The sequence below is a fragment of the Eretmochelys imbricata genome, chromosome 7 (genome assembly GCF_965152235.1).
Source record: "Eretmochelys imbricata isolate rEreImb1 chromosome 7, rEreImb1.hap1, whole genome shotgun sequence".
Classification (NCBI taxonomy): domain Eukaryota; kingdom Metazoa; phylum Chordata; order Testudines; family Cheloniidae; genus Eretmochelys; species Eretmochelys imbricata.
The window spans coordinates 46,920,557-46,945,102 of NC_135578.1; the positions used below are offsets into that span (position 1 = coordinate 46,920,557).

The 24,546-nt window shown below is 46.8% G+C and overlaps 1 protein-coding gene across 1 annotated transcript in view; it reads right to left on the reverse strand.

Annotated features, from left to right (window-relative positions):
• DNAH1 (dynein axonemal heavy chain 1) overlaps positions 1-24,546 on the reverse strand; it is a 117,822-nt gene that overhangs the window by 894 nt on the left and 92,382 nt on the right. Inside the window, exons 57-77 of the mRNA XM_077823430.1 lie at positions 24,138-24,329; positions 23,463-23,594; positions 22,760-22,885; positions 22,002-22,121; positions 20,640-20,789; positions 20,133-20,293; positions 19,047-19,272; positions 18,747-18,942; positions 17,393-17,544; positions 15,411-15,607; positions 15,005-15,149; positions 12,539-12,697; positions 11,857-11,988; positions 9,030-9,200; positions 8,335-8,514; positions 7,405-7,581; positions 6,071-6,241; positions 4,553-4,683; positions 3,691-3,835; positions 1,092-1,298; positions 72-306 (exon numbers count right to left, since the gene is read on the reverse strand). Of these exons, the coding sequence (XP_077679556.1) occupies positions 72-306; positions 1,092-1,298; positions 3,691-3,835; positions 4,553-4,683; positions 6,071-6,241; positions 7,405-7,581; positions 8,335-8,514; positions 9,030-9,200; positions 11,857-11,988; positions 12,539-12,697; positions 15,005-15,149; positions 15,411-15,607; positions 17,393-17,544; positions 18,747-18,942; positions 19,047-19,272; positions 20,133-20,293; positions 20,640-20,789; positions 22,002-22,121; positions 22,760-22,885; positions 23,463-23,594; positions 24,138-24,329 (3,505 nt within the window). The remainder of the gene's footprint in view (positions 1-71; positions 307-1,091; positions 1,299-3,690; positions 3,836-4,552; positions 4,684-6,070; positions 6,242-7,404; positions 7,582-8,334; positions 8,515-9,029; positions 9,201-11,856; positions 11,989-12,538; positions 12,698-15,004; positions 15,150-15,410; positions 15,608-17,392; positions 17,545-18,746; positions 18,943-19,046; positions 19,273-20,132; positions 20,294-20,639; positions 20,790-22,001; positions 22,122-22,759; positions 22,886-23,462; positions 23,595-24,137; positions 24,330-24,546) is intronic.

Consider the following 24,546-nt stretch of genomic DNA (forward strand, 5'->3'; position numbering starts at 1 on the left):
CTTTATCTCCCTAGGTACTAGTGCTGTTCCCTCACAGCTTATGCTTTGGGAGCCCTCCCTGGTTTCCTTACCTGCTCGAGTGAGCGTCTTGTAGATTGGGCACAGGTAGAAGCCTGTGGTTGGAGGCTTGCGGTTGGGAACAGGGACGAGCCAGATCACTGCCATCTCTGTGTAAAGCTCCTTGGGGCGTGACTCTGCTACCTGAAAGGAGAGGGGATCCCAGCGAGCACCTTCCAGAAACAGGCCTTGAATATAACAGCCCTCGGCGGGACGCTGGGTCAGCTCGCTCACTGACTCTCTCATCACCTAACGGCCCGAGGAAGAGCAGAATGTCACAAGAAGCTCACCACTAAACATCAGGACAGCGATCAATTCCTAACTGAGCACACCTCCCCTCCACCCTGCCCTGCCGCCAGTTAGCACCAGGAACTAGTGTAAACCTCCTGCTTCTAACAGCTGTGCTGCTTCCCAGGAGGGGCTGTGTTGCAGCCAGTCAGTCCCATTCGTAAAAGGCTCTGAAATTGGTGGCCAGAAACAGCCCCAAGGGGACTCCGCTGCTTGAGATTTTCAGGACTACGGAGCGTGCACAACTCTCACTGCAGTGAATGGAAGTGGTGAGTAGTCGGTAGCTCTGAAACCAGGCCCTGTGGTGGAGGGGTGTGACCATGTGGGGGCACATACATATAACTGCCACGTGGGGGTACTCCTTGCTCTCAGCAGGTGGTGGCTAAAATGTCTAAGTCAGGCTTTTGGGCCCACGTGCTGAGTGAGGCCTTTTGGAGGCGCGTGTTTGGGATTTGTCCCCGGGCTCTTCCAACAAGGCTAGTTGGGACGGATGGGCGGTCTTTCCCCCACGCTGGAGCCCTAACTTCCAAAAGTCAGTTAAATGTAGTGTAGCCTGAGTGGTATGCAAAGGGCAGTCTACAGCCAGCGCTCCAGGCTATGTGATACGCCCAGCTGTAGTGCTCCGTGGCTGACCTGTTAGGCGGTGGCGTCGAAGGGGTGTGAGTCTCTACTCTCCTTGAGTTTGGTTTCTACTGCTGGAGAGCCAGCCAGTACCAATTCAACGTAATGGCCCCTGGGTCACTGACCTGAAAGTCAAACGCAATGGTGTCGATGGAGATGACTGATTTCCTGGCAAAGTTCTGCAGCGTCCCTGTGAGAAAGGCTTGGGGGAAGAAGAAGCCACTGATCCAGAACACAGGTGGGATCCCCTTAGTGATCCATCGCTGCAGGAAGTCAATCCGCTGCAGCAGGTCATTAACCCAGGAGGCCAAGGGCTTCAGGGATGGATATGCCTGCAGGAGGAGACCGACAAGGGAGTGCTTTGTGCGGTCCTGAATCTTCATGCTAGTTTAGGCACCTGTCCAGCTGTAACAGGCTGCACCTGCTGCTTGTATTCTGCAGCCAACCAACCCACAAGAGGCTAGTGGGGAAGGGGTGTCTTACAACAACTGAAAAAGGCCCTGTTTCCCATCCAGACCAGCTGCTGTAGGGGTAGGGAAGGGATTGCTTCAAAAAAGCTAGGAGGTGGACCTTTGTGCCAGGGTCTAGGATGTGCACACCACTAACCCCACCACAACAATTTGGACGCTTTCTGTGTCTCATGTGGTGCAGGGTTTCGGTTTCGGTTTCCATTTAGAGTAAACAGATTTGCATATTCACTGTATAGTTCTTAGGAAACAACTACACCGTGATTATGCAAATCCCTGCCCTCCAGCTAGTGCGAGTCAATCGGAGTGCAGGGACTCACATAGTGTCGGGCTGAGAAATAACTGCACAGTGATTTTATGCAAATAAGACTCCCACAACCTGTCCCAGCAGGAAATTGCATATCTGAGTAACAATGCCATTGTGCACAGATATTTAGGGAGCATCCCTGCCCTCTGATGGGTTGAGACAATTCCAGGCAAGTATAATAAGTAATGCCAAGGTGCTGAAGGTTCTAGGTGGTTTGGGTTCTTTCCATGGGGAACCACAAGATAAAAGAGTCCTGATGCTTTTCAAAACATGGCAGAAAATTTACCTTTGACAAGGTCCCTCAGCAAAGGCTCTTAAGCAAAGTAAGTGGTCATGGTATAAGAGGGAAGGTCCTCTCATGGATCAGTTACTGGTTAAGCAATAGGAAACTAAGGGTAGGAATAAATGGTAAATTTTCAGAATGGAGAGAGGGGTGTAGAGGAGAGAGGAGTAAATAGTGGTGTCCCCAGGGGTCTGCACTGGGCCCAGTCCTATTCAACATATTCATAAATGATCTGTAAAAAGGGGTAAACAGTGAGGTGGCAAAATTTGCAGCTGATACAAAACTACTCAAGATAGTTAAGACCCAAGCAGATTGTGAAGAGCTACAAAGGGATCCCACAAAACTGTGTGACTGGGCAACAAAATGGCAGATGAAATTCAATGTTGATAAATGCAAAGTAATGCACACTGAACAACATAATCCCAACTATACATATAAAATGATGGGGTCTAAATGAGCTGTTACCACTCAAGAAAGAGATCTCGGAGTCATTGCGGATAGTTCTCCGAAAACATCCACTCAATGTGCAGCAGCAGCCAAAAAAGTGAACCAAATGTTGGGAATCATTAATAAATGGATAGATAATAAGACAGAAAATATCATGTTGCCTCTATATAAATCCATGGTATGCCCACATCTTGAATACTGCTGTAGATGTGGTTGCCCCATCTCAAAAACATATATCGGAATTGGAAAAGGTTCAGAAAAGGGCAACAAAAATTATTAGGGGTATGGAACAGCTTCTGTGAGGAGAGAGAAGATTGGAACTTTTCAGCTTGGAAAAGAGACAACTAAGGGCAGATATGATTGAGGTCTATAAAATCATGGCTGGTGTGGAGAAAGTAAATAAGGAAGTGTATTTACTCCTCATAACACAAGAACTAGGGGTCACTAAATGATATTAATAGGCAGCAGGTTTAAAACAAACAAAAGGCAGTATTTCTTCACACAATGCACAGTCAACTTGTGGAACTCTTTGCCAAAGGATGTTGTGAAGGCCAAGACTATAACAGGGTTCAAAAGAGAACTAGTTAAATTAATGGAGCATAGGTCCATCAACGGCTATTAGCCAGGATAGGCAGGGATGGTGTCCCTAACCTCTGTTAGTCAGAAGCTGGGAATGGGCGATGGGATGGATCACTTGTTCTGATCTGTTCATTCCCTCTGGGGCACCTGGCCTTGGCCACTGTCGGAAGACAGGATACTGGGCTAGATGGACCTTTGGTCTGACCCACTAGGGCTGTTCTTATGATCTTAAGAGGTAAATGTGGGACTTAGTAGAGAAATAGCTGCAATTGCCTAAGATGGACTAAGAGGGCAGTCAGACTTGCAAACCTATTTGTAAAGCTCTGCTCGTGCACCTCAATCTTGACCTGCAACCCCATGCCTGCATTTTCAGCCCAAGGTATGCATGTCATACTGTGGGGTGTTTTTTGGGTGTGGTTCAGAGCCCACTGGGGACTAGCATAAGACCCACTAATTCATTTCAGTATGTGTCTGAATCAGAATCCTTCTAATGGGGAAGTTCTAGTTTCATTGACCCCTGTGCCAGCTCTTAAGTCTCCTTTGTTCAAGCCCTGAGCTGCTTCACCATGAAGAAAGGACCATGCATGTGATGTTCAAAAGCTGATGAGCCAATGCTCCTGAACAGACAGGTGGATGCATACCTTGGCGTTCCAGAGCTCTGGAACGATATTGTTGAACAAGCTGTTGGCCATGAGCTCCAACTGGGAGGACATCACCACCAGGCCCTTGAGAGCTTTCAGCAAATCCTGCAGAGTCAGTGCAATTACTTCCAGCAGCCGATTGTACCTGAGCAACAATGAATAAGACAGAAGTTCTGGGGAAGGAGCAGAGCAATCCAAGACTGTGATTTATGAACACTAGCTGAGATCTTCCAATTCTGAGGAATGAGGCCCTCAATGCATAAAAACAATGCCCTTCTGATGTGCTGCATGACTTTAGTCCTACTGGAGTGTGGCCTTCTGGCCTGCAGCCCCAACCCAGAGAGACTTTTGAAGAGCATGGAAAATGTCTCTAAACTCTGACCCTACTAGAATGCTTAGCTAACAATGGGAACTTGTAGTAAGTTCTTTCCGATAAATGACACCTCTTGTCTATGGGGTTCTTTTATGTCTTGGAATCTTCAAACTTCAACTGCAGGATGAATTCCACTGAATAACCTGGAGTTCCTGTATTGAAAAGATGCTCGATCTCTGCAGGACAGGTGGGATTTTAAGGCTGTAGGCCCGATCTGTTGTTACTAAGGCAACATTTGAATCTAATCAAAGCCAGAACTCCAGTCCCACCACATGTGGTGCAAGAGGCACTTGGTACCTTCCACGAGGACCAGCTGAAAAGCGGCTAAGTTACTACTTTTCCCCTCTCCAGCAATGGCTGCTCTGAGAGCCTGCATAGCCATTTCCTTTCCCACTGGGGGCAGAAGCTCACGTGCCAGTTCCCCTAGTGGTTCTGAATAGGAGGTGTGTACCTGCAGACTGGAAGGCTGGGTGTGAGTAAGAGCTTTACCTGATCACCTCCTGTACCAGCACTGTGTTCATGGACTCCTCGTACAGCACCGGGTATTTCAGCATCACCTCCTGCAGGTTAATGGGATCAGGGACCTTCTTCAAGATGTCCTTTGACACCTCCTCTACAAGCTATAAAGCAGATGGAACAAGGCATGAGAAGCTGCTCTGGAAATGGCTTCTGGGTAGAGAACTTCAGAGGCAGCTGCCTTCTTAACTGGGCAGCAGAAGGAACGAGCCTGACCAAGGTCAAAGGGGAAATGAATCACTTCTGTTCCCTTCTGTTACACATAGGGTTAACAGTAACTTTGCTGCTGGTTATTTCCTCCAAAAAATGCTCCCTGAGGGGGGAATTCTTGAGTTGCTAAGTAAAGGCCTCTCCCTGACAAGCTCTAGAGGTCATCCTTGAGGGGACTCCTTAGGGAGCTCAATGGACAGGCTTAATTTCCCCAATAAGGCAAAGTATTGGTGATGGTAAACCACGTGCAAAGGAAATGATTGCTGCCAAGAGCGACTTGAGACACTGAGCCACTTAAGGTGGGGGAGGGAATATCTTTTATTGGACCTGCTTCTGTTGGTCAGAGAGACAAGTTTTCAAGCTTCACAGAGCTCTTCTTCATGTCTAGAGCTAGGTACCTACATACCTTTGAGGATCTGGGCCTACGTATTTAGCTCCTTTTATTATGTTGTTCTCTCATCCACCAGGAGGTGGCACAGACTCACCTGGCTGAATTGATACCACAGCTTTGTGTAGGAAAGGACGTTTTCTTGTCAAAATACAGTGCACTAACCCCACAGGAAGTGCTAACTCCAAATCAGTTGTTACACGACTGCCCAGCTTCCTGCCAGATCTTTTAGGGAATCTCATTCCCAGTAAGGGTGTAATGGGAAGGGAACTACATTCCATCCCTATAATCAACACTGCTCACCATCCCAGAGCTGCTTTCGCTCCCCATACACAATGCCTACATGATCCCAGAACAGGAAATGCCTCCCCCATGTCTTTGGGAATGGGAGGCAACAATGCTTTAGCAGTGCTCAGCAATGCTGTGCAACTATTCCAGTCAGGACATGAAGAACAGTACCAAGGGAGTTACATGTCCCCAGACCAGGACACAAAGGCTAATGCCCCTGCGCAAAATGCTGTGTGATCTTTAATGAGCAGAAGGGGTCAGGCCACTATTTTATTGTCTTTGAATGCTACCTCCAGCTGCAGAGCACCCTACCTTCAGTCCTGAGTCCGGGAAAAGAGTGCCAGATACTGACTCACTAATAGCACATCTTGTAGCTTCAGGGTTATCCTTGGGGAGCAGGAGCGAAGGACCTTCTCTCCAAGGACAGACTAGACCCGATCCTGCTTGCCTTGTAAAATCTAGCTAGAGGGAATATGGCTGTAGTAGGCAGCAGTAATCAATGGAGGGCAGGCTTTACCTTTCTCTGTCCCACGTAGCAATTCAAACCACTGAGCAGTGTATGTTACACTGAGCACGTGGCACGCTCAGCCACTGTGGCTACACACCTCCTCCCTGCCGCGGCCTCCTGAGGTGGATGTCTTTGGCTGCAGCTGAATGATGGCCCCGAGCAGGGCAAAGGTCTCGTTCTGAGCAAAGGTTATGTTGGCGTTGTCATGTAAGCCAAATATCTCCGGGATGTCATTGAGTGGCAGACTCTTGATGTATTGGATGTATCCCTAGGGTGAAATCAGCCAAATAGGGAGATTTGAGGTGGGGAGTGTGCATTGGGAGGGAGGAGGGAGAAACAGCATGGTTATATTCTGATGGTTATTGGCCAAGCAGAGTTTGAAAGAGGAGAGGAATATGACACATGCCTGTTTGAGAACCTTTGGACTTCCTGGCTTTTATACAGCCTCATATCTTACACGATGATGCACCAACAGAATGTTGTCAGACGTGGCTAGTTTGGGATGCCCCAGCACCAGAAAGGGGACGGGAAAGGAGTCAGAGAATGATAACAAGAGTGATGAAGGGTTGACCTGGGCGGGAAGCTGAGGAGAATGCCGTATGTGGGGTGGAGCTCAGCTACGCGCTAAAGGAGAAGGGATGTGAGGGCAGCAATCTGGAGAAGCAGCACATACACTCATTAAAGAGACAAGGTGGGTGAGGTATCTTTTATTGGACCAACTTCTGTTGGGGAGAGAGACCAGCTGTCGAGCCATGAAGAGCTCTGTCTCTCTCCCCAGCAGAAGTGGGTCCAATAAAGATATTACTTAACTCAGTCTCTTTAATATCCTGGGACTGACACGGCTACACCACCACTGCTTACACTCATAAAGATAGAGAAGCAAGTGTCAAAATCAGTAGGCTAATGCTGGTAAGGGTTCCACCTCTGTGTCCACTTCTGGTGGTATTAGTCTAGATAATAATCTATACTCAAACTACATATTATAAGGGTAGAGTCTTACTTTGGGGATTCTGACAACAGCTACAAGCTACTGCAGAATCACTCATGTCGCTTCTATTGCCACCAGAAGTCATCAATAAAAAGTCTTCTATTGTGCAGCTGGACATACTTTTACATCATTATTATTTGTATGATGGTAGTGCCTAGGAGCCCAATGTGCTAGGTGCTGTACAAACACAGACAAAGACAGCCCTGCCTCATGGAGCTTACAATCTACATTGATTCTCTTGCTGTGAGATGCAGGTACAGAGTCAGATAAAAGCGGAAGATTTGCAGGCTTTTATTACCTTGTACTTTCTGATAATTCACTGTGACAATATCACATTCTTCCAGAAGATGATCTCACATTTGGAGTCTCCAGGTTCTATTTAGCATTCTGCTCTGTGCCTGTGTGGCTAGGAGAACATGTGGGTTTACGAGCTGAGTACTTACATTAAGATCATAGGTGGTGCTGATCTGTCTGTAGATCCCTGACTCGGAATAAGCAAAATCCTCAGTTAGAACTTCCGGCTTGTAGAAATCTTCTAATATATTCATGATGCAACGCCTGTCCCAATCATCTGTCACTCGGCCTCCATAATTGATCTCACCAGCTGTATACTTCAGAACCTGCAAAGGACAGTGTTACTTTAGAAGCAACATCCTACCCCAAAGAACTAGTTGCAAATGTCAAGCTGGGACATGAACTTGAATCTCAGCAACAAAGGAAATGAAGGATGACTTGGTAAATCTTTGGGAAAGTTTGTCTCGCTGCATGGTCTGTTATAAATTCTATTCCATAGCATGAGGGAAATTACTGCTGGGAACAAGCCTGCAATGGTAGGAATGTAGTCTACTGCATGCAATATCTTTAAATGTATATGGTTTTTTGAATTGTGGGTGGTAGGGCAATCATTTCAGGGGCACTCCAGTCCTCTGGTCTCCATGGCGAACATAGGGGCTCACCAGAAGCCTAGGGATGGCCAAAGTATGGGCAGAGGCCCATGGAATGGGAGTTATGATATTCCACGCAGATTCTGCAGGACAGATCAGTGCTTGTATATTTTGCTGCTGCTGGATTTGTGTGAGACTGCAAACAATTCCATGCAAGTTTCCACAACAGTCAAAGGGGATGTGCCTGAACACACAGACAGATCGAGCTTCTGAAATCCTAGTTTTCTAACCAATGTCTCCTAGGTTGTCTCCAGACACCTTCAATGCTGCCCTCCACCCCTCTGTTATCACACCCTCTACTGCTTCCATGGACTTTCCCAGCTGTGTAGAGTTCCCGCACTCACAACAGAGTACATGCAGCCTCCTTATGCACCAGCAACCTCTCCAGCGCCCATTCAGAGGTAAGGCAGACCAGCTCTCCATTCCCACCTTGTACGGGATGTCTGCATATTCGTCCAAGAACATCTTTAGCTGGCTGATGCAGATGCGGAGGTCTCCATCCGTGAACTCATATGGGATATTGAACCCCAGTGGTCCAAACTTCCTCCGCTCCAGGGCATTTCCATGGAACAGGCAAAGTGACAGCAGCAAGGCCTTAAACTCTGAGATCTACAGGACATGGGGACAATAAGAGGAGCAAACAGTATTTGACCAGTGGTTGGCTTCCACTTTTTGGATGAGATATGTATGCTCTTAGGCCCATCAGCAGGTGGAAAGCTGAAGTGCCCAACCTGCTGATTTCAGAAGGCTAACAAGGAGCCCAGCCCAAAGGAATGGAATATTGGCTCCGGCTATGCCATTTTGGAAAGTCATGGGCCAACATTTTCAAACTTGAGTATCTAAAGTTATGATTCTACATAAGGATATGAGGGTGAATTTTAGACATCCAAGTTCGAAAAGGTAGGCCACAATATTTCCAATAGGCAGCCAGGGCAATTCCAGTTCCTGCTTTTTGAAATATGTGACGGAACCCATATTCCCGAGGTTCCACGCCAGGAGAGGGATACTCAGCCTGTAAGGCCCTACAAAACCAGTGTGCTCCTCCGTGATCCAATGGTAGCAGGAAGAATGAGTCTAGCCAGGTGGTCAAGGCAGAGAGCTGGGGGAAAGTTTGTGGTTCTTACCTTGGAGCATGAATTCAGGAAGTCATCACTCAGGCTAATGTAGGACTTCAGCAGATTGGCCTTGACCCCTCGTGGGGGCTCAATGGTCATCTTGGAGCCATTCTGGAGGATGGACACTGGGAACTGGTTACTGGGTAAACTGGTGAGCCAAAGGCGAAAGTCACGGTGCACCTAGACAATTAAAGGGACCGTAAGTGCACTGAGGTTAAGTTTAAGATACCTGTTTACTAAGGAAGTTAAGTGGAAGCCTTCTTAACTGGAGGTCCTCCTCGCTCACTACCAGGCAATGCTCTTCCCAACTCAGATGGAACACACCTTTCCAAAGGGATCCCTTTCTCCTCAGATCCCCTGTGCTCAGAACCACTGGAAACTCTTTCAGCAGAGATGCCTGCTCAACTACCCAGCCCCATGAAAGGCTTTTCTGTTGGCGAGCAGACCTATCCCAGTTAGATACCAAGATGTGTGGCACATTGTTATCTCCCAAAGTTCTAATACAATGCAATAATCTGCCTGCCAGGTTTTCAAATGGGTTTTATGAATGAGGTAGGGTAATCCATCAGCTAGAACAATTCTATTGCTGTCACATGGCGGGCACATCTCTGGTGGTCATCACCAGGGTGGCTGTAGCTGCTGGAAGTGGTGCAGTTTTTCTGTATCAAGTGTGAGCCGTTTGAGGCCAAAGAGCAGAAACACTCAGACTGAGTCAGACATCGAAGATGATACAACAGTCTAGGAGGTAGCTATATCTCCGCCTGTTGATGGCTTCACAAATTAGGACTACTACTTTGAATTCATGACATGGACAGACCTGACCTAACTAGAGAGCGTTAATGAAGAACCAAGCAGTGGGTGAATCAAGTAGTCTCTGCTCAGTATCACGAGCAAGATTTGAAGGTAGGTAACTGCAGTCCAACCCAACTATGGTTCACTGTATCTGTACTATACTGTGGTAAGAAGCAAGCGTCTCCGGATAAGGTGGGTACGAGCTGTTTGCTCAGAAAAACAAAACAAGTGAGAAACTGCCACCAACAATGGCCTCTGTCAGGCAGCTCTTGGAACATGCAATTTATCAGTCATACATACAGTTATGTATATTCAAGTGTCCCCAGGCCACAATGGATGGGGGACAGATAGTACAGGACATCTTGTTCCTAAAATGACGGTGCTGCCACCTGCTCCAGAAGTCATCCTTGTCTTTGTGCAAAATGACTTTGAGAGTACCTGTGCAACAAGGAGATGCAAATGCCGCAGGAAGACTTGGTGTGCTCCGATGTATGCAACTGTGAGTGACGAGAGTAACAACAGAGTATTGAATGCACTGGGCACAGATTCTGTGGGGGAGTAGAAATGTTTCAACTATCTGCCAATTAGTGTGGCTACTTTTGTGTGTTGCACTAGAGATTCAGTAGCTCATAGTTAGATGTAGGGTTATATAAGAATGTATGGTTATATTTTGTTATTCAGATGCTATATTTATACAAGACATTCTACAGTTCTTCTACTAAGAGTCATTTCTGTTATATAAGTAGTTTACATGGTATGCTGCATTCAGTGATAGTAAGCAGATAATTACAGTTATACCATGTGTGCTTTAGATTTGTCTCTAGCTGAGCAAAAATATGTTTTATATTAGGGGGTAGGTGTCTTCTTACCTGCACAGCTTCCTAAAAATCGCAGACAGAATTTTTTTCTCAAATCAGTCCACTCTACAAACAATGGCAAATATTTTGATGTGTTACATGGTAGAAACAAGCTCATATTGCCATAACCAATGACACAAAAGTACAGGAAAATGCATAAAATGTATCACCGGGGCTAAATATTTCCCAAACTTTCCAAAACTGTACTATTTTGAGTATATAGCTGCATTATCAATTAAGCTTCCTGCTCATTTTGCTCAAAATTAAGCTATGTTTCTATGAGTGATGGTCCTTTCTGTGATTTTATTATTCTTTTCAGATTGGATGCCCGATAACGTTTAAACATTACGTGACATAGAAAAACTGCTTCCAGCACCTACTGCCCCCTTGGTGATGACCACCGGATATGTGCCTAACATGTGGTAACAATGACATTTTTCTAGATGCTGTGTTTCCCCTTAGTGCCCAAAATGGGTCCAGGCTTGTAGACTAACAGATCCACTGGAGGCTCTTCCACTGGACATGGGCCTCCTGCTATTGTGCTCCTTCTAGTGTCATAAGCTACTATCCACTCTCTAGCCAGCCCAGGCAGCTCTTTGTCATTGGGGAGGCTCTCTGAAGAGAGCTCTAGAGTGACAAGTACTGACCATCATTCCTCCCACATCTGTAACTGCCTTAAGAGGTGTAACATAGAAGCCTCAATCTCACCCCAGGCTGGAAATGTCAGTGAGTGATTATGGCAGTAAAGGGGTGATGGCTCCTAACGCAAGGCAAATGGAGTGACCAGGACCCCAGTGCAATATTCCATCAGAGGGATGGAAACAGCGGGTGGAACTGGGAAGATGATAACGGAGGGAGGGTACTTAACTGGACTGGTAGAGGAGAAGCAATTATAGTGCCATCGAAGTGATGTCATTGAGTTGATATATGAAAAGGTAAGTGTTAAGAATTGTTAACATTGGGCTGGAGGAGGAGGTGTGCACAGGGCAGCAGTGCATCATGGGGCTCGTGAGCCACATCCTACCAAATAGGCAACTAATCCTGCCCACACTGAATGGTTATGGGAAAAGAGATTACAGGAAAAGAGACTCTCCTTCCTGGTCCAGAGCAGAGGAAGCTGGGTAAAGCTGTGGAATAAAACACGAGGCTGAGATTCAAGGAGAAATCCATGTGTGTGTTTGTGTAACCTTGTCAGGATTGATGCTCTCAATGAGTCTCTCCAGCGAAGGCATCCAGCTTGGGGCTAAGTGGCAGTTCTGGAAGAAGACCCACTTCCCACGTTCCATAGCACTTCGCATCATAGCCTCGGCTCGGGGACCCTAAGGAAGAAAACCAAAATCCCCCAACTTTACCATACCTACTATATGCCATATTGTTTGTTAGAATGACTGCATGTGACATCAGTGCTCAAAGACATTCAAACCATTTAAGCTACTTTTCCACTCAACAGTTGGTTTGATGCCCGCACAAACCAAATGGCAAAATTCCAACCAAACCAGTGTCTCAGAAAAGCATCTCAACAGTATAAGAGGGACATAGCCCACAGTTAAGTCTATGCCTGAAGTTAGTTTTGCTTTCCACTTGTTTTTATAATGAAGGTTTAAACAAAAAAATTCTGCTCCAAAAGAGAAATTGGAGAGAGAAACTACAAACGTCCAACTTTCTAAGCCACTGAAGAAATGCGAGTGGATGTCGCTGCTGAATGAAATCCTCAAGCCACTAGGAACCTCTGTGCCCGGCTGGGACCCAAAAGGGGCATTTTCAAAATCGTGGGCTAGGATTTGGATTTCCTGGAGCTACGTGAGTAAACCTTTGTGTACTGAGATGCTTGTATTGCTCTGAATGAGTGAAGTGGAACCAGTGAATTACCTGACCCTGGCCCAGGGAAATAGCCGACAGCTTCTTGGAGAACTTCATTTCTTCAGCAAATTTGTAGAGATCAGCAGCTGGGTCTGTCCCAGGTGAGAGCACGAATATCAAAGGCGTAGTAGAGGTCGACTCTTTGAACACTGCAGTGAGGTCTGAAGTCTGAAAGACAGAAAGACTTCTCGCTCAGAGTAATATCGGATGACCTGCACTGGGGAGGGCAAGCAAAGGGAGAAGGCATTCTCTCAGGTCCAGTGACTGCCTCTACCCCTATGTTCACCGTCATGTCTGTCCTCAGGAATCACAGTCAGCCTGATGAGTGGAAATAATCTGTTCTAGAGACAGGTCTTCGGCCCAGATAATGCTTCAGGAGTCCCAGTGCAGAGGCCTTCACTCCCTCCTTTTTTAACCTGTTTGCTACTGTATCCCTGGGGGCCTGATTCAAAGCTTAAGGAAGCCAAAGGAAGTCTCTCCATTGATTGCGGTGGGTTTTGGATCAGAGCATTGGTCCCCTTCCCTTCCTTAGTTATCCATTCTAACTCCTTCCTTCTTTCCCTGCACCAGTCACTCTCACTCACCCTGTGGGCAATGTCTTCCACCACCATGGGCTCCAGGAGCCATTGATCTCCTCCTTCTGTTGCCTCCAACGAATCACTGCTTGGTACCACCACTGAAGCCCCTCTGAAAATCCAGCCCCTTGTATATGGATTTAGGTGCCTAACTCTGGGCAGCCATATTTGAAGAGTGTGGCCCTATGTGTAACTGGTTTAAAATGGAGCATTTGGCAGGCAGACAGCTAGCCACACACTCCTGCCCAGACACGTCTCTTTTACCCTAATCAAATGGAAGCCATTAGCTGACAGATGTGAATTCCTGCATTTTCTTTACAGAATGCTCTCAAAAGGGTGGTTTGAACTGCTCCATGGTAAAACTGGCAAGCAGATGATATGTAAAGACGGCTTCTTAGTCTGCTACCCCGGCTCTGCCAGGGCTTTGACACTGGGGGCCCAATTTGTAAATATGGGGATACGTCTCATAAGATGTTAAAATCCCACCTTTGGTTGCTGACTGGCATTCAGGTGCATAAACTGGTTACCGAGACCTGCTCTACATCAGAAAGTTGTCCTGGTGTAACTAGGGCAGCTAGGGGTACGATTGTTTACAGATATGGGCTATGTCCACACTTCTGGCAACCTACAGCGTACAGGTACGACACGTGTAGCTGCACACTGCAATGAAAGCCTCCAGCAGTGGGGAGGCAGAGGAGAAAGGCTCTGGCAGTGGGACACTACACTGCTAACAATGGCAGTGTAGATGGGGAAGGTGCTGCTGGGTGCGCAGAAAGCTGTATCGAGTACGTACTCTCCTCTACTCGCCTAAGCTGGGCCTCACTGCCTACACTGCTATCTGTACCTGTGTTAGCTGGGCATGCAGTGTCTCTACTCTATGCACAGCCATAACTGTAGATGTACCTTAAGTTACCTCAGCACGACCCATAGTATGGATGCAGCTATATTGGTATGAAGAAGCCTTGTAGCTGTATAGGTTATTTCCTTTCCCATATGAGAACAGGTATAGTATAAAATAACTTCATAATGGTATAAATGCAACCACACTAGGGGGCGTTGTACCACTTTCATTATCCTGGTATAGTTAAAGCAGTACAGCTTTCTAGTGTAGACAAGACTGTACATGCCTAAATGCTGCTTTGCACTTCCAAGTGGTCTATTATGGATGCTACATTGGAAAACTCTGCTCTGCACAATGTTGATGACGATGCTTGCTTTACATTCCTATGACATCTTTCACCCACCTCTCTCAAATGGCTTTCAAAAGGCGGGCAAGTACTTACCTTTTCCAGATGGCACATATCGTTCCAGTGGTGTGATCAAGTTCTCAGAGCAAAGTAGAGAACAGAATCTAGGCCTTCTGCCTCCCTAACCTCCGCTGTAACCTCCAGCCATGCCTCCTCTCTGCCTTTGATCCTACTGGGTAGTTTTCAGTGTATGATTTTCAGTTCCAGATTAAGAGTAATTCTGAGGTTAAAGAGCAGTGAGTGGATCCATCACTACCCAGTACTCACTCAGTGAGTACAGACAATGCGGCTGGTGGATAGAGCATTGGACTGGGACTCAGGAGGCCTGGATTCTTTGCCTGGCTCTGCCACTGGCCTGTCGACCTTGGCCAAGTCACTTCACTGCTCAATGCCTCAGTTTACCCATCTGCAAAATGGAGATAATGAGACTGACCTGCTTTACAAAGGGTTTTGAGATCTACTGATGAAAAGTGCTGTATAAGAGCTAGGTATTATCTAAATGAGAGATGTTGTAAAGCATCCATTTAAAGCTAAATCAGCACCTGCCCCTAGCCTGGCTGGGGCGGTCAAGGGCAACGTGCAGCCCATTGGCATCATTCCCATCAATTCTCAATGGAAATGCCTTCTGCCATGGCATTATCTTGGCCAGTTACCTGTGGTTCGATAAAGCGCTGATCCAGATTCATGGCCACAAAGTCCTGCATGGCGTTGGTGACCTTATCCCCTCGCAGGCAGCGTAGGGGCAGCAGCTTCTGGAAGGAGTCCAACTCGCTGTCCCACTTCCCAGGCAGGGGCTCTCTGCAAGAGAATCACATGATGACTTTGGGTTACTCTCTGGGGATGGAAACAGATGCCAAATACATCAGCCCAAGGAAAACAACTCTCCTAAAGCCACCTGAATATGCACCAGGATTTTCTGAGATCACGTTTGGTCAGTGCCTGGATTTTAGTGATTCTTTTTCCAAGCTATATGGCTGTATTATTGTGGGAAAAGGGTCTGTACTGCCCACCACGCAGAGATCAGAATTCAGATCCACAGTTAAGGGGTGAAGGACTCACCTGTGTGGCTCAGCACTGTCAAAAATTGCACGGAACTCCTGGATATTGTCCACAAAATCATCCATAAAGCTGGAGAAATTCTTCAGGTTGCTTAAGGCCAAGATGTCACCCCACGCTCTCTCATATAGCCACTCGGGAGCTGGGTTCTCTCTCATTGTTTTAATGGCACCTCCAGACAGGAGGTAACGCCATTCGTCCTGTGGACCACACAGCACATATTTACAGCCAGCCTGTTTGGCCTTGAAGATCTCAGCATCATACTGTGGGACACAGTCACTACTGTGTGTGGCCTTGCTGGGGCATGAAGAACAGTATGAACCAAAGGAGGTGAACCAAAGTAGGCCTGCCCTTGGCAGAATAGCAACACACCACATATTAGCTAACCAAGTAAGCACATTCCTGACCTGAGGGGAAGTTTTGTTCAAATGAGCAGGTACAAGATACAGGATTGTAATGACACATGGAAAGTAATATGTAACTTGTTCACACCAATGTATAAAAGGAGAAGTCACAGGAGAGGCATCTTTGTATCAGTATAGGGGACAGCATCCTGTTATGCCAACTGAGCCTTTACCTTGTCACGGGCATACATGTGTTAGTGTCCCTATGACCTGCAGCCCAGGGTGCAAGTACCGTGCTTTGCTGACAATAAACCTGGCTGATCGCCTCTGCCACCAAACCAAGCCTGTGATTTTTCTTTATGAATAACATTGAGGTCTGCTGAATCAGCAAGCTGCAGTCTTCGCTGCTGCCGAGTATACAGGAGCCCCCAAAACCAGCAGCAATAGCAACACCCCGCAGCACTAACTCTATGTTAAAGAAACAAAAGTCCTACAGTAACTTCATGCTGTGTTTCCCTGCCTTACTGTTCCCATCTAACAGATGCATGTGGTGACAGATCTGACAATACAGTCACAGGATCAGATCATTAGATTTCCTCCACAGTACTCTGCCAATGCACCTCAATCCTTATCTCTCTAGGATTTGAAAAAGACTATTACATTCCCTAGAGACCCTACAACAGGATGGGCAAATGGGTGGTTAATTGCCTACTACAGAGTCCTGTTTTATGAGTAGATGAGAAGGTTTGGGATCTGACTGTGGCACAGGGGGGGTTCAGTGTTAAGTTTACTCAGCAACAGTGCCTAAAGCAGAAAGCTAATTAACAAGGCAAGAAAAGGAGAACACTGAAATCTAAGTCTTATTTTGAGGAGTCTGGTGGCACCTTAAAGACTAACAGATTTATTTGGGCATAAGCTTTTGTGGGTAAAAACCCCACTTCTTCAGCTGCATGGCTTTTTACCTACGAAAGCTTATGCCCAAATACATCTGTTAGTCTTTAAGGTGCCACCGGACTCCTTGTTGTTTTTGTGGATAAAGACTAACATGACTACCCCTCTGATACTTAATCTTATTTTGGTTAGCCCATTTTCTGTAAAATCCCTTCTCTTTAGCCAGATTCATCTTGATCTTTCTGGAAGCAAAGCTCTGTATGAAAGCCCAACCCTTGCAAACCCTTGGTTATTTAAGCATGATAAGACACTCTACCATCTGCCAATCCTCCTGTGTGGCAATGAAAAGCCATTTTAATGGGACAGATAGCAGATCATCCATGAATGAGCCAGACTCGACCACCCTGAATTCCCTTTGTTTTTGTCACAGCCAAACACTGGAGAAAGGTGTGTGTTGTATACTAAATTACCTAGAAGAGACCCCTGGTACAAAACAAGGGTAAGCTCTGTGTTTTGATGTATGAACATTTGGAAGATTCAGAACATCAAACTAATAGATGACCAGGATGAGTAACTCTTCCCTTATGAATAGGAATTTAGGCAGATAATCCAAATCATCAGATACCGGTGGAGAATCATCTGTACAGACAAAGTACGCTGGCTCCCAGTTTCAGGAGTAAGAGCAGTCTGGACTTTGGCTGTCCCAAGATATCCTCTCATTTAAACAGATGAGGGAGTCTGTTTACTCACCATATTGATTTTCCCTTCATTCATCATGATCCGGACACACAGCAGAAAGGCAAACATGAGCTTGTGTTTCTCAAAGAGACTGCGGCACACATTGCTGTAGAGACTGAATGTGAGGTAATTGTTTATGTTCACTATCCGCTTCTTCAGGGTGTCTGAAAAGAGCAAAACAGCAATGCTGAGAGTGGAGGAGAAAGGACCCACATTTGCTACTGACATGATCCTTTGCCCGCCAGGCTCTGGGTAAGTTTCAGTGGATGAGTTTACACATGTAAACTATGCAGGGAGCTCACATCCCTCTTAGCTCCTTCCTGCTGTCAATCTCAACTTCCTTCAGATCTGGCCCATGAAAATTTGCTCCTTCACAAGAAACAGTGGGGTATCCAAACCAGAGGGCACTGCCTCAGACAAACACTGATAATTACCTCCAGATGTGGCCCATTATAAATACACTTATGCTATTACTGTTAAGCGCAGGTGCATAGAATATTGCTGTGATATGTTAATGAACTGCGCCCCCTGTTTACATCTTGGCACATGCATCTGGCCATGATATCTGTGCTGTTCCTGGGATGATAGCAAAGTGGGAGTGGCTGAGGAAGATGAATTTACCCTTGCATCAATTTCAAGGTTACTCTGTGCTGCCAGTATTTTAAATGCCCTGATCCATGAAATTCAGTATTTCTAATTAACAGCAGCAGTCTGACCAGAAATTAAACATCTTTGCATGGGACTGGCCTGGTGGCCCAGAGGCAGGGAAAAATGCTGTCAGAGAGTGGATCAGAGCTCCTCTGAGGTTTGTCTCGCTCCTCAGAAAGTCATGCTGATGGACATTGGAGTGAGAGAACTGGTAGATGCTTAGGCTCGGAGAGGCGCTTGAAGGGCTTAATAAAGTTTACTGCAAGGAAAAAGCAATCGCCAAATGAAGAGCGGAGACACTCACTGGTAAGGACAAGCTGCTTACCCCTGTTTTGTATCAGGTAATAATTTGGCCCTTTAGAAGAGAACCATTGGAGGAGAAAGATGCTCCCAGCAAGAGAGAATTCTCTCATGCTGGCAATGCCAAGCTGGCTGATGTAGGATGCCTTCATGTCTCATCTTGAATTACAGCTTTATGTGTCTCAAAAAAGAAGGAACTTTCAAGCTTGACGGCAATGAGACCACGTTCAAGCAGCTCTGGCAGTAAACAACTAGGGCCAGGCTTAGATCCGGCATAAGCAGCACCTCCACTAAACGTGACTATGCCAGATCTAAGTCTCACATTTGCACTAGGGCTGAGTTTGCCCCCAGGTGTTGAGCAAAGGAGTGCAATGATCACATTTTCACAGCAGCAAGCACCCTAACCCTTCAGAGGTACCTGCTCTCTCGGAGTTTGTGATTCCGGACAAAAAGATGTTGAGGAACCAGTCGAGCGAATACTGATACATGGGGTCAACGTTGGCCAGGTCAGAAACGCAGAAGTAAAGGATCTGAGTGCGGACAGCTACAGGCACGTACTCCAGACGAGTGATGTCAATGTCTTTTTCTGTCTGCTCAGCTATCTTCACTTTGGCCTGTGGGAACATTCAGAGGCATCACAGCTGCACATTTTCATGTTTCCTGTAAAGGATTAAACTGACCAGGGCTGGGTGTCTGTGCATGTGAATCAGTCACTTACCTGGATTTCCCCTGCTTTTAGCTTGGATGCCTCCAGCACTTTGATGAGCTCCAAGTCGTCAACAGGATTTCCCTCAGAGGAGCTTAGCCGGTAGAGGATCTGATCCTCTATCTCCTTCAGCTCTTGTCGCATCTTGGCGTTGCTAACGATCAGCTGGTTCTTCGCCTCTTCTAAGTCCGGTCGCTCCTCAGCTACCACTTGTCCCAGCAACTGGTCTTCCAAGCCACTGTAACAAAACCGTTGGATGTTATCGCTGGGATGTCAGAGCGTACCCCCAAGTTTCACTTCACTTAAAAACTACTTGCTTACACAATCAGACAAAAATACAAGTGTCACAGCACACTATTACTGAAAAATTGCTACTTTCTCCTTTTTACCATATAATTATAAAATTATTTCAGTGTATAATATATAGAGCAGTACAAACAAGTCATTGTATGAAATTTTAGTTTGTACTGACTTTGCTATTGCCTTTTATGTAGCTTGTTGTAAAACTAGGCCAATATCTAGATGAGTTGATGTACTCCCTGGAAGACCTCTGCGTACACCTGTTTGAGAACCACTGCCCTAAATGTCCCATCTGCTCTGGAGCCACATGGTACAACTATCTATGGTACGTACATGGCCCCCATTGCTATAATCCCTGAGCACCTGACAAAAGCACAGTGTGACAGAGAAAGGCTATTATCTTCATGAGGCACAGAGGAACTAAGGGCTTGTCTCCACTCTGTGCAGCGATCAATCCACTGGGGGTCGATTTAGTGGGTCTAGTGAAGACCCGCTAAATCGACCACCCATCGCTCTCCGATCAACTCCAGTACTCCACTGGAACAAGAAGCATAAGGTAAATCGATGAGAGAGTTTATCCCGCCAACCCAGTGCCCTAAGTCACTTGTCCAAGGTCAGGAAGTCTGTGTCAGGGCACGAAATTGAACCCAGATCTCCAGAGTTCCAGGCTAGTACCCTCAGCACAGGACCATCCTTACTCACTCCATGTTGAGTTTGATTTCAATAGCTCAGGAACAGGAGAGTGGCCAATGTTTGCAACAGTTCAGTGGCTACTGGTACAAAGGGGTGACTGGTTACCTCGGTGAGAGGGTGAAGTTAATCAGCGTGAGCTTGGTGGAGATCTCTGGCGTATAGTGGGGATTGGGCAGATTGGTAGTGATGTATATCTTGAAGTCCTCGTGGTATGGAATAACCGTATCTCCCAGCTTCAGCACCGTGCTGCCTTGCTGTTTATAAATCTGTAAAGAGAGGGACACGGACAACACAAGTCGGAACCTCTACATTTAAAAAACATAGATGTGTTGAGAGCCTGCGAAAGAGGGAGTCCCACCATTAATCTGGCTCCATTGCAGGCTGGCTAGATAAAGATTTTCAAAGCCATTTAGGAGATTTAGATGCACAATTTCCATTAATTTGTACTGAGCATCTAAATTCCTTGCCTCCAAAATCTCAACCTTACAAAACACATCTTCACTAAGGAAGGACAAAGCCATTCTCATGCCAGTGCTGGAGAGCCCACTCCACCCCAGCTCCAGGCTGGCCAGGCTTCCTGCTCATCTCGTCAGACAAATAGCAGGGAAGAACCTGTTTCAGCAAGACGGGCTCGAGAGCCGGATCCAGTTCCTCCCCTACATTCTCCAGCAGGAACGGCTTCCCGAAGCGAATGGAGTTCTCTAAGCTGCGCAGAAAGTCCCGGTCGCTCAGCTTAGCCACCTCCAAACCGTTCTCCTTCTCCTGAAGGACAAGATGGTGAGAGAGGAGTCTAGGTGTGGGCAAAGCAGGGAAGCCAAACTGCTTGTGCATTAAACAAATAAGCGCGCTACTGCATTAAGATTGCAAATACAAAAAAAAACAAAAAAACGACGTTCAAAGGCTTCGTCTGTGTTACCTATCAGGGCCTTATATCAGACTTAGCAAATGCCTACTAAGTGCAATGTGGCCAAGGTAACATGGGTATGTTTTGCATTTCCTGACTTCCTACATTCATAGCTGCAACTTTAGTGGAATCCCGCCCCTTCAGTGCTTCAGGGCTCAAAGATCTGCCTCTGATTAGCCTGCAAGGCAGGAGCAGCAAGGTGGGACTACAGAAGCCTCCAGGGAGTAGAGGAGTAGCAGCAGCAGCAAGGAAAGTTGCTAAATCCCCACACACACACACTAGAGAGCTGCTGCTGCTTTAAAGCACCAGTGACTCTCTCTGGAAACACTCCACTTGTACAGCAGTCTGGAGGCAGACCATATAGAACAAACTGCCTCCTGGCAGGCGAACACAAGGCATGGTGAGTGCTTTGGTTCTAATAATAATACCTAGCTCTTATACACATTTCATCAGTAGATATTAAAGCACTTTACACTAGAGGCAGTATCATTATCTCCACTTTACAGATGGGGGAAACTGAGGCACAGAGTGATTAAAGTGAGTTGCCCAAAGACACCCAACAGGCCAGGTCTCCTGCGTCCCAGTCCAGTACATTAGTCACTAGGCCACACTGCCTCTCAAAGCCTGGAAGGGAGACTTCCTCTCTCCTCCCTGAGCTATCCTGCTACATTTATGGGTCAGGAAACGGTCTCAGGCTGGACCCCCCTTCGTATAAAACAACAGGAGTGCTCAGTGAGGGCCCTGGACTCTTCTCCCACTTAGTGAAAGTAGCCTGAATCTATGGACCTTTAAGGCAAACTGCAAAGCCCATCTATTCTGCCTGACTCTGGGGTGGGTTGGATTTTTTTCCTTGTCCTTTTCCTGTAAAAATCCCACCCCCAAGGGATTTAAGGCCTCTCTATACACAGCTCCAAACAGAGTCTGTTGTAAAAGGAAGGAAGGAAAGGAAGAGAGAGGGAGGAAACAAAATAGAAAGAACCATTGGGAATCTTCTGACCCTGAGGCTAGAACAATGGAAGGATCCCAGCAAACTTAGCTACCCCTTTGTCAAGAGTGGTAGAAACCCTTACCAAGTTCTTGATCCATTTGTTGGCTTGTCCCTGGGGGTCTATGAAGTGAGTCCAGCGCTGTGAAAACTGTGTTATTACTCCATTCTCCACAGACAGGGTGTCATTAGGCAAGCCGGCAATCTGATCACAGCCGAAAAGGCACATCAGATGTCTAACAACAACTGTGTCTTACAACATGGGCATTCTTTCCTGCCACAGTTCAGTGTTTGATAAACTGCAGAGCTATCCATCTCGCAGCACATTAACATCTGATACACACATCTGGGTAACTCACAAGTGTCCTATACACACTGGACTCAGAACCTGGCCAACTACAACCACACTTAAACATGGTTGCAGCTAGCAAGGTTCTAACAATGCTTCTCTGACCAGGAAGGACAGTGATTCTTTTCTTGAGAAAATGTACTAGCCAAACCATTTTCTAGGCTAGATCCCCAAGCATGGTTCTAACACATCACTCTCACCAGAAAGCCCTCTCCTCACTATCAGGGAAGCTGCGTTAGAGCCTTGCTAGCACCAGCAGTGTTTAAACAGGATCCAGTCTTGCTTTTGTGGAAGGAACCATGCGATGACGCAGAGCTGTGCTACAGAAGTGGAGAGACCGGGGCCAGGTCCTCCACCACATTAAAGTTCCTTTACACTGCTCAAAAGAGCTCTAAAGTCACCATAACCAGCCACTGCAGGATTCCCATTGTGAAGGGGGCTCTTTGGGTGATGTAGAGCATCAGTTTGCTTTAATGCTTTTGTCCACCACATACCTGCCATGATCTGATTTTCACTGGGTCTCCCAGAGTGCTTATCAAGCTTGGCTCACTGGTGTGCGGGACATTGTGTTCCTCCAGTTTCTTTAGCCAGTCCTCACATAGTGCTGTGCGGTACTGGCCCTGCCAAGGGAAGCAAAGCTCCATCAGCTAGACACTAGTGTGAATTATGCATTGGAGTGATTTGCTTTTAAAATCAACACTCCTACTGCTGTTCATGTTCAAATCCAGCTCCATGGCTCAGCCTAACCTCTTCAACAGACCAAGGGGAAACTTGAGGCCCATTTGCCTGGTTGCTGCATGCATGCTCCATGGCACAGCCTCAACAGGGTTTAGACTTGCTGGTCACATCCTTCAAATTGCATCAGAAATTTCCCTCTTTAAGGGTCAGACATAGAGAATATGCTTTTGGGAACCCCACAGGCAGTCAGATTACTGAACTGGATAACTGTAGTGAGCCTGAGAAGTTCTTGGGCACCTGAGTTCTGTGGTATAACACTAGCACAGTCCCTTCAACTTCAATGCAACTGCCTTGGCATCATTGAGAGCTGAATTTGCCCCAGTGATCTGCTTTTCCCTTCAGCTTTTGGAAGCTGATCTACCAACAAAGAAGAGAGGCTGAATTCTAGACCCTGGGTTTAAGAGAGGTGGAAAGCTGTACTCAGATCCTTCAAAGAAAGAGTTCCTGTTATCTGCTTACTGTGAAAGGGCCCAAGTATGCCACGAAGCCAGCTGAAATCAGCACATCTCCTGCGATATTGTTGATCATATAATCCAGGTTCTGGACTGTGTCCTGCCAGCGCACCTTCTCATCTGCCAGTCCATTAATTAACTGTGGAATCACCACACACATCAGATCACCAGCCAGCTTTCTCATAGCACAGCCCCATTCCTATGGCCCACATCCCTACGAGGAGTGCCCTAGCTGTGCCACAGCTCCAACAACTCTTTTAAACTATGATCAGCCACAATGGCCCCCCAGACGCTGCATATCACCAGGGCTTAGTGATGCTTTCATCCTGCCCCTGGCCTATCTCAGGCACACTCTCCACACTGGGGCTGGGACGGAAGGTGGTGGAAGACAGCTTTGTCACCCAGGGATTCTCCCATGCCAGAGCAATCAGCAGCTGGGTGTTTAAACCGGCTTCCTAACCCCTTTGTGTTGTCACAGTTGGGGCCAGGATCTGGCCCGGTGGGTCTATCCTGTTACTGGCATGAGCTGTGTGGCAGAAAATGCCATTAGAAGCAACATGTAGAGATGAGACCTTTATTGTTAGCCCCATGAGCCCCCCGCAAATGTCTCATTACTAGTAAGGAATATGCCAAAAGCATGTTTGCCATGGAATTGGCGTCGGAACTCGGCTCTGTCCCTCACCTTGTCAGCCCGGCCCAGCCTCTGCTCACACAGCTCACACTTCATCTCCAGTTCTTCCTTCTTGGCGATGCAGTTCCTGTACTTGGCCTGCAGCGTGGCAATGCCATCCTCCACTTCTCTCAGGCGGTCCTTGGCTTCATCAAGGATCTTCTGAGTGACCTGCAGGTCCTCTTCTGCCTCCCGCAGGGCTTGCTGTGAAAAGAGAAGATGCACTGGAACTCCAGGTCAGACTTCCATCCACCAAGGGAGAGTGCTTAGAGCTGGACTATATTCATGAGAAACTACCTAGGCTATTTATGCTATGCAGTCAGAATTCAGCAACCCCACCCCAGAATGCTACAGCTTTCCCACTATCCTATCTCTAAGGTACCATGGGCTTTAGCTTATCCAACGCATAGGTTAATTCATC